The 10246-nt window shown below is 44.1% G+C and overlaps 1 protein-coding gene across 1 annotated transcript; it reads left to right on the top strand.

Annotated features, from left to right (window-relative positions):
• Positions 1-2321: 2321 nt before the first annotated feature.
• On the top strand, positions 2322-9984 carry LOC310926499 (glutamine synthetase-like). Its single transcript, XM_083888643.1, has 7 exons — positions 2322-2399; positions 3856-4030; positions 4703-4864; positions 6346-6492; positions 6581-6708; positions 6818-7017; positions 8610-9984. The coding sequence occupies exons 2-7, from the start codon at positions 3865-3867 to the stop codon at positions 8941-8943; spliced, it is 1137 nt and encodes a 378-aa protein (XP_083744769.1). The 5' UTR covers positions 2322-2399; positions 3856-3864; the 3' UTR covers positions 8944-9984.
• Positions 9985-10246: the final 262 nt, after the last annotated feature.

Below are 10246 nucleotides of genomic sequence, written 5' to 3'. Positions count from 1 at the left end.
GTGGAGCACTGGCGCCACCCTGTGGTTCAAAGTGAGAACTGCACAGATTATACAGAGAGAAAAAAAGCTGCAGTTTAAAAACTACACTTTGTTATAGTTATTCCTTTATTATAATGTTATTACATAGTATTTCCGTATAAATATAGACTTTTTATCAGTTTTATGTTTTTTGTGTTATAATTAACAACATTTATTTAAATCCATATATAGTGAGTCATATTTTGGTCCTTTAATTTAAAATGTTAAATCTATCTGTGTTTATTTAAAACATTTTATCTCATTACGTCATATTTTTATTTTTTGTTGTTATTTATGTAGAGTATTTATTTTTCTAAATCATATATATTCTACATTTCCGTTTCCTGTTCACAGATGAATATTTTCACGTCACTTCCTGTTTGATTTGTTTGTGTCTTTGTTTCAGTTTAAATAAAAGTGTCATGAAGTTTAGAAATAAAGTTTTCAATCATATTGAAACAGCGCATTTACACACTTTAGCCACTAGAGGTCAGTGTGTGATCACAGATCATGATAACGTTCTGTTTGAAGAGAATTGATGACGTCACTGTGTGTGTGTTTCTCGGCCTCAGTTCCCTCGAGCAACAACATTCTTCTGTTGATTCATTGAAGCAGTTTGTTGTTTTCCTGAGATTAAAATCTGAGTTTAAACGACGTCACTGAAATAATCTGAAGAAAGTTCAGCTCACGTTCACTTGTCACTTTTTCACTCATTCACTTTTTCACTCATTCACTTTTTCACTCGTTCACTTGTCACTTTTTCACTCATTCACTTTTTCACTCATTCACTTTTTCACTCGTTCACTTGTCACTTTTTCACTCATTCACTTTTTCACTCATTCACTTTTTCACTCGTTCACTCGTTCACTTTTTACTTTTTCACTCATTCACTTTTCACTTTTTCACTCATTTACTCATTCACTTTTCACTCATACACTTTTTCACTCGTTCACTTTTTAACTTTTAACTTTTTCACTCATTCACGTTTTCACTCATTCACTTTTAACTTATTCACTTTTCCCTCATTAACTTTTCACTTATTCACTTTTTCACTCGTTCACTTTTTCACCCGTTCACTTTTTCACTCGTTCACTTTTTCACTCGTTCACTTTCCCCCGTTCACTTTTTCACTCATTCACTTTTTACTTTTTCACTCATTCACTCATTCACTCATTCACTTTTTACTTATTCACTTATTCACTCGTTCACTTTTTCACTCGTTCACTCGTTCACTTTTCACTTCACTTTTTCACTCATTCACTTTTTACTTTTTCACTCATTCACTTTTTACTTATTCACTTTTCACTCATTAACTTTTCACCTATTCACTTTTTCACTCGTTCACTTTTTCACTTTTTACTTTTTCACTCATTCACTATTTACTTTTTCACTCATTCACTTTTTTACTTTTTCACTTTTCGCTCATTCACTTTTTCACTCATTCACTTTTTACTTTTTCACTCATTCACTTTTTCACTCATTCACTGTTTACTTTTTCACTCATTAACTTTTCACTTATTCACTCATTCACTCATTCACTCATTCACTTTTCACTTTTTCACTCGTTCACTCATTCACTTTACTTTTTCACTCATTCACTTTTTACTTTTTCACTCATTCACTTATTCACATGTTCACATGTTCACTTATTCACATGTTCACTATTTCACTCATTCACATTTTTCACTCACTCGTTCACTTTAAATTAAATGGTTCGTTTAAACACATTTATCATAAAAAAGAGGACAATTTCATATGATTTTATATATATACATATATATATATTATATATATATTAATTGTGTTTATTTCCACTTGAATTCATTCATTCATTCACATGTTTATTACCATTATAATCAGTGATTTCTCTCGTTTTTACATGAATTCATGTTTCTATTATTTCTAATACTAATGTGTGAGTCATGGGACCTCCACTAGAGGGAGCACCGGTCCTGTGTATCACATCACTGTGTGTGTGTGTGGTTTGTGTGTGTGACGTCACTCTGTTCTTCTCTTTGATGTTTCCTTCTTATTTCCTCTCTTTTCTTAACTTCTTCTCACTTGTTCTTGTTGTTTTTCTTATTATTGTTGTTGTTGTTGTTTTTGTTGTTGTTGTTTACTTTAAAGTTGAAAGTGTGTTTGCGTGAACGTGGAGCAGGAGGAGAGAGGGAGGCGGAGGGGGGGGCGGAGCCACCGCGCTGACGTCACTGAGTCATTTCCTCACGTTTGCCCCGAGCCAATGAGCGCGAGCGCCGCGGTATAAAGCGAAGTAGCGCGAGCCGCAGCAGCAGGAATGAGAAGGAGTGAAGCGTGTGAGCGCCACCTGTCTGCTGCTGCTGCTCATCACTACTGTCTGCGGCTTTATCTTCACTTCACATCAGGTCAGAAAAAAGCGTTAAAACACGTTTTTATTCTCTTATTCTGTCGTTTATTCCTTTGTAACAACTTTATTTGTCCTGTTGTTGTTTACAGTTGTTACAGTTGTGTGTTTTATCAGCTTTATTCTGATTTAATCTGCTTTAATCTTCACTTTAAACACGTTTTTGTTCACATCTCAGAGTCTGTAGAGGATTTAAAGACGATTCTTTTCACTGTTGGACGAGAGTTTCCTGTTAAAACTGTTTTTAGCTCAAAGCTGAACTGGAATTTCCTCTGTGATTATTCTTCCTGTGTTAAAATCACAGAAGAGTCAAATCACATTATTAAATGTTAAAATCACTGATTTTCTCTATGGGCTTTGGTGTGGCTGTGTTTGAGTGACTTTGGTGTGGGAGAGTGAGTGACTTTGGTGTGGCTGTGTTTGAGTGACTTTGGTGTGGGAGAGTGAGTGACTTTGGTGTGAGAGAGTGAGTGACTTTGGTGTGTGAGAGTGAGTGACTTTGGTGTGAGAGAGTGAGTGACTTTGGTGTGTGAGAGTGAGTGACTTTGGTGTGAGAGAGTGAGTGACTTTGGTGTGTGAGAGTGAGTGACTTTGGTGTGTGAGAGTGAGTGACTTTGGTGTGTGAGAGTGAGTGACTTAAGTGTGTGAGAGTGAGTGACTTTGGTGTGTGAGAGTGAGTGACTTTGGTGTGGCAGAGTGAGTGACTTTGGTGCGGCAGAGTGAGTGACTTTGGTGTGGCAGAGTGAGTGACTTTGGTGCGGGAGAGTGAGTGACTTTGGTGCGGCAGAGTGAGTGACTTTGGTGCGGGAGAGTGAGTGACTTTGGTGCGAGAGAGTGAGTGACTTTGGTGTGAGAGAGTGAGTGACTTTGGTGTGTGAGAGTGAGTGACTTTGGTGTGTGAGAGTGAGTGACTTTGGTGCGGCAGAGTGAGTGACTTTGGTGCGGGAGAGTGAGTGACTTTGGTGTGAGAGAGTGAGTGACTTTGGTGTGAGAGAGTGAGTGACTTTGGTGTGTGAGAGTGAGTGACTTTGGTGTGTGAGAGTGAGTGACTTTGGTGTGGGAGAGTGAGTGACTTTGGTGTGTGAGAGTGAGTGACTTTGGTGTGTGAGAGTGAGTGACTTTGGTGTGGGAGAGTGAGTGACTTTGGTGTGTGAGAGTGAGTGACTTTGGTGTGGGAGAGTGAGTGACTTTGGTGTGGCAGAGTGAGTGACTTTGGTGTGTGAGAGTGAGTGACTTAATGACTGAGTAACAGTGAGTGAATTAAAATGTAATAAAGTTCAAGACTTGAAAGCAAAACATCCAAAAGTTCACATTAACTTCCTTAAAAATCCTTTATCTTCTGTAACAACACGGTTATTTTAACTTCTCATGTGATTGTGTGTGTGTGTGTGTGTGTGTGTGTGTGCGTGTGCGTGCGTGTGTGCGTGTGCGTGTGTGTGTGTGTGTGTGCTCGTCAGGTGGACAAAATGGCCACGTCGTCGAGTTCAAAGTTGAACAAAGCTGTGAAGCAGCAGTACATGAGTCTTCCTCAGGGAGACAAAGTCCAGGCCATGTACATCTGGATCGACGGCTCTGGAGAAGGTCTGCGCTGCAAGACCAGAACTTTGGATTCTGAGCCCAAGACCATCCAGGGTGAGACCACAGCTTTACTGATTTATTTATATAATAATGCACTTCTTTAGGAGAATAACTTCTATATTTTTGCTTAATTTTGTTAAAATCTCATTGATTTTTTTAGATATATTTTGTGCTGGGCACAGTAACGCGCTAACGGCGTCAAACGTTGACGTACATTAGCGCATGCCGCGTTAAAAAGACACGCGTGACGTCATGTTTCCGTGACTTCCGATTGGTTAAAAAAGAGTCTCTAAAGTAACGCTAAATTTAAAAACAAATAAGCACACATATGCGCTCCAGTTCCACTGTAGGCTAACGCTAACCTGGCGCTAAAGGAGATAACGGAGCTAACTGGTAAACGGTGTCCTGGACTCCAGTGCCGCGGTGCGTAAACATGACGTCACATGTGTCTTTTTCCGGTCAGTCGTCACGGACACGTGCACTGCGCTAATGTGCGCTAACGTCGACGCACATTAGCGCATGCCGCGTTTCCACGGCGACTGATCGTAAAAAGACGTTCGCGACACCTCGGTCGATCTGCGTGGATTTAAATTGACCGTGAACTCTTGACGGGTTGGATTTCTGCCTGCCAACATGGCCGCTCTCAGAAACCGACGCTGAAAGGATTCCAAACATCGCAAACAGTTCTTATTTTTAACGTCAGGGTTGTTCTTCTCTCTCCGACAGAACTTCCTGAGTGGAACTTTGACGGCTCCAGCACGTACCAGTCCGAAGGCTCCAACAGCGACATGTACCTGATCCCCGTGGCCATGTTCAGAGACCCGTTCAGGAAAGACCCAAACAAGCTGGTGCTGTGCGAAGTCCTCAAGTACAACCGCAAACCGGCAGGTGAGGACGACCGAGGACGACAGTCCCAGATATTCATGTGTTCATGTCTTTGTTTTGTTTAAAGTACGAGCCTTTGCTAACGCGTACGAACGTCTAACGCCGAGTGTCCGTCGTGATGCGGTGTGGTTTGAAATGCGAGGTTCCCACTGGTCCTTAAATAGACATGGGTCCTTGAAATTGCTTGAATTGTGTGCAGCAAAGACAACGCCACCTACTGTTTCACGCTCTGCGGTGCTTGGTTTACGTAGAGCAGTGTTCTGGACAGTGTTGTGGACACGAAAGAGAGATTCCAAGATCTCTGAATCTCTGGTCCTTGGAATTTGAGGGAGTTGGTCCCTGGGAAGTCCTTGAATTTGATGGCAACCAACATCTGGGAACCCTTGGAAAAGTGAAGGCCTGGGCCAGGCTTGCGTTTTGCCTGATGACGTCGAACGTGGTGTGAAAGACGTCCAGGAGGACATCCAGGAGGAGGTCCAGGAGAAGGTCCAGGAGGAGGTCCAGGAGAAGGTCCAGGAGGAGGTCCAGGAGGACAGTACAGCAGCTCTTATTTTCTGTTTTCTGTTGATGTACGCAGAGCAGTGTTGTGGAAACTGTCCCTCTCTCTCCGACCGTTGACGTGAGATTCTGTGCAGAACAATGAGCGAGTAAAGTCATGAAAGAGAGATCTCACCAGAGACCGACTTTGACCAAGATCCCAAGAGACAATCACTTGTCCAGATACAGACGTGGACGCCATCCTGGATGAAGACACTCGTACGAGATTGTCCTTCCATCTTAAGATGTGTCGGCACAACACAGTCCTTGGAGTTTGCGGGGAAGTTGGTCCCTGGAAAGTCCTTGAATTTGATTTCAACCAATGTCTGGGAACTCTTGGGAAGGTAAAGTCCTGGGCCAGGCTTTCCTGATGGACATGCAGTGTGAGGTCGTACGTAGTGTGACAGGCGTGGCGAGGTCCAGGAGGAAATCCCGGAGGAGGTCTAGGTGGAGGTCTAGGTGGACATCCAGGAGGACATCCAGGAGGAAATCTAGGAGGACATCCCGGAGGAGGTCCAGGAGGACATTCAGGAGGAAATCCAGGAGGGAATCCCGGAAGAGGGCCAGAAGGACATCCCAGAGCAGGTCCAGGAGGACATCCAGGAGGAGGTCCAGGAGGACATCCCGGAGGAGGTCTAGGTGGACAACCAGGAGGAAATCCATGAGGACATCCAGGAGGAAATCCCGGAGGAGCTCCAGGAGGATATCCAGGAGGAAATCCAGGAGGACATCCAGGAGGAAATCCCGGAAGAGCTCCAGGAGGACAGCCAGGAGGAAATCCAGGAGGACATGCAGGAGGACGTCCGAGAGGACAGTCCAGCAGCTCTTATTTTCTGTTTGTCTCAAGAAGACAAAGTCAGTCTTTGTATGAGTGCAGACTTTGATGAGATGGTTTTTCTCTCCTTAACCTCGTAAAACGTTAAACCTCGCTGATTCTTTCTCCACAGAGACAAACCTGCGGCAGACGTGTAACAAGATCATGAGCATGGTGGACGACAATCACCCGTGGTTCGGCATGGAGCAGGAGTACACCCTGCTGGGCACAGACGGTCACCCGTTCGGCTGGCCCTCCAACGGCTTCCCTGGTCCACAGGGTGAGTTTGTCCGGTCCAGGTTTTACCTCAGGTGTTGTTGAGTGACGCGTGAGCGCGCTAACGTCCAGTTTCCCTTCCGCCCGCTCAGGACCTTATTACTGTGGCGTGGGAGCAGATAAAGCGTACGGACGCGACGTGGTGGAGGCTCATTACCGAGCCTGTCTGTACGCCGGCGTGGACATCTGTGGAACCAACGCTGAGGTCATGCCCGCTCAGGTAAATCACCGCTCTGCCGCTAACTCCGCGTTAAGTCCCAATCTGAGTCTTAGTCAAATTGTTATTACGATGAAATTGTAAATAATATCCCGGGTGTTGCTTGTTTCAGTGGGAGTTCCAGGTCGGGCCTTGTGAGGGCATCAACATGGGCGACCACCTGTGGATCGCTCGCTTCATCCTTCACCGAGTCTGCGAGGACTTCGGAGTCGTGGTTTCCTTTGACCCCAAACCCATCTCGGGGAATTGGAACGGCGCCGGCTGCCACACCAACTTCAGCACGAAGGAAATGCGAGAGGACGGCGGGCTGAAGTAAGGATGGCTTTTTACTGTATTAGCGTCACGTAAAGTTAGCTAAAGAACACTTTATTAGCGTCATGTAACGTTAGCTAAAGAACACTTTATTAGCGTCACGTAACGTTAGCTAAATAACACTTTATTACCGTCGCGTAACGTTAGCTAAAGAACACTTTATTAGCGTCACACAACGTTAGCTAAAGAACACTTTATTAGCGTCGCGTAACGTTAGCGAAAGAACACTTTATTAGCGTCGCGTAACGTTAGCTAAAGAACACTTTATTAGCATCGCATAACGTTGGCTAAAGAACACTTTATTAGCGTCGCGTAACGTTAGCTAAAGAACACTTTATTAGCGTCACGTAACGTTAGCTAATGAACACTTTATTAGCGTCGCGTAACGTTGGCTAAAGAACACTTTATTAGCATCGCTTAACGTTAGCTAAAGAACACTTTATTAGCGCCACGTAACGTTAGCTAAAGAACACTTTATTAGCGTCACTTAACGTTAGCTAAAGAACACTTTATTAGCGTCACGTAACGTTAGCTAAAGAACACTTTATTAGCATCACGTAACGTTAGCTAAAGAACACTTTATTAGCATCATGTAACGTTAGCTAAAGAACGCTTTATTAGCGGCATGTAACGTTAGCTAAAGAACGCTTTATTAGCGGCATGTAACGTTAGCTAAAGAACAGCGTCACGTAATGTTAGCTAAAGAACACTTTATTAGCGTCATGTAACGTTAGCGAAAGAACACTTTATTAGCGTCATGTAACGTTAGCAAAAGATCACTTTCCGCACCATAAATATTTTCAATTTTCTGAAAAGAACAACACTCGGCTCCTTAAGACCAAAAATTGAAGTAAGGATGGCTTTTTACTGTATTAGCGTCATGTAACGTTAGCTAAAGAACGCTTTATTAGCGTCACGTAACGTTAGCTAAAGAACACTTTATTAGCGTCACGTAACGTTAGCTAAAGAACACTTTATTAGCGTCATATTTTCCATTTTCTGAAAAGAACGACACTCGGCTCCTTAAGACCAAAAATGGCTCATTCGTATTTACTGATGTCAAGCTAAATATATTTGGTTCATTTGAATTAATTCAGTCCTGAGCATTTAAAAAAATACAACACTGCCACCTGCTGGATTACCAGGGAAATGTGTGTGTTAATCGTAGAAAAAGTCACGTGGTCTTCAGAAATCATTTGAAATAACAATATATTAAATAGCGACTCGGGATATGAGCCTGGAGGAAAATATTCTTGGTCTTCTGACGTCAGTAATTATCCTCCAGAGGAGTTTCAGTTCTTCTTCATCACCACATGGGGGCGACACATTTCAGAATTCAGCTTCCTGTGAGTGACGTCACAAGCAGTTTCCACTCGGTTGTGATTACAGTGGGATGAAAACACGAGTTTATAATGAGTTTCAATGGGCACCTTTTTGTCCTTAAGGTGACGAGTGCGACTATTTGTTTACACAGTGTTTTATAGACTGGAATTCGCACAAAAATGACAACTTTTGGCAAAATTGAAGCCGTACGTGTTTCGTGTGAGTATTTTTGGTTGTTTCTAAGCTTCCCCCTTTTTTCCCCCCCATAGAGTCATCGAGGATGCGATCGAGCGACTGTCGAAGAGACACCGCTATCACATCCGGGCGTACGATCCCAAAGGCGGGCTGGACAACGCCCGGCGCCTCACGGGCCGCCACGAAACCTCGAACATCGACGAGTTTTCGGCGGGCGTGGCCAACCGCGGCGCCAGCATCCGCATCCCGCGCATGGTGGGTCAGGACAGGAAGGGCTACTTCGAGGACCGCCGCCCGTCGGCTAACTGCGACCCGTACATCGTCACCGAGGCGCTGGTGCGCACGTGTTTGCTCAAAGAGGAAGGGGAGGAGCCACGGGATTACGCTAAATCCGATCACATGAGATGAATGAAGAAGTCGTCACGAGTACTGTATTCAAGGAGGTTTTGTCGACGTGTGGCCGCGCGAGGTACTGACGCGCTGTGACGTCGTACGATATCTACGTCACGCGCTCGCGTCTTTATCTCACTGTTAGACGGACTTTTCCAACAGGAAACTGAAGTTTGTAAACCGTAAAAACCAAACCCCATGGAGAAAATCACCACATGAGGCAGCAGAGGACCCAGCAGCTCCTGTGTCCCCGTGAGCTAAAAAACGCTGATTTTCTCTATGGGCTTTGGTGTGGGAGAGTGAGCGGTTTACAATTAAGTCCCTAGTCCCTTTGAGGCCCTTGGAGTCCCTTTATAGTCCCTTTAAGTCCCTTTGAGTCCCTTTAAGTCTCTTTGCGTCCCTTTAAGTTCCTTTCAGTCCCTTTGAGTCCCTTTGAGTCCCTTTGAGTCCCTAGTCCCTTTGAGTCCCGGTAAGTCCCTTTGAGTCCCTTTGAGTCCCTTTGAATCCCTTTAAGTCCCTTTGAGTCCCTTTAAGTCACCTTTCAGTCCCTTTAAGTCCTTTGAGTCCCTTTGAGTCCCTTTGAGTCCCTTTGAGTCCCTTTAAGTTCCTTTAAGTTCCTTTCAGTCCCTTTGAGTCCATTTGAGTCCCTTTAAGTCCCTTTAAGTCCATTCAGTCCCTTTGAGTCCCTTTGAGTCCCTTTGAATCCCTTTAAGTCCCTTTGAGTCCCTTTAAGTCACCTTTCAGTCCCTTTAAGTCCATTCAGTCCCTTTGACTCCCTTTGAGTCCCTTTAAGTTCCTTTCAGTCCCTTTGAGTCAAACAAACACTAACTAACCCTTAACTTTCACTTTAACCTTTAAAGACTCTTGTCTTTTTTTACCTTTGCTGATTCACTGTTGGTTTAACGCGGGATGTCGATGTCGTTGAAGGATCCGCGAGGCGTTCGTAGGCGCCGCGCGGCGTCGTAGACGGTCGACAATCGCGATGTACTTTTGTATGTTTGGGTTTTTGTAATAATGTCACTTTAAGAGAAATGATGAAATAAACTGTTAACTGTTTTTACGTCATCTCGACTTCCGTGTTCCTGCTTCGCCCGGAGTTTTGTTTTCAACGGGAAACCGGTTCTGTCGCATTCTGACGCTCTGACGTTCAGACGGCTGGTTCTCGGGGAGGAAAAATTTTGGACATAAGACCTATTTTCCAACTCAGCCGGTGTGATGGAGACGTCTGGAGACGTTTTCAAGACATTTAATTCAGTTCTTCTAGTTTGCAGAGTTCGCTGATGCTATGGCTAGCGCTAGTCAATGATACCTGCGGGACCGT

This window comes from Microchirus variegatus (genome assembly GCF_963457635.1).
Source record: "Microchirus variegatus genome assembly, chromosome: 4".
Lineage (NCBI taxonomy): Eukaryota > Metazoa > Chordata > Actinopteri > Pleuronectiformes > Soleidae > Microchirus > Microchirus variegatus.
This window is presented reverse-complemented; position numbering and strand designations above follow the sequence as displayed.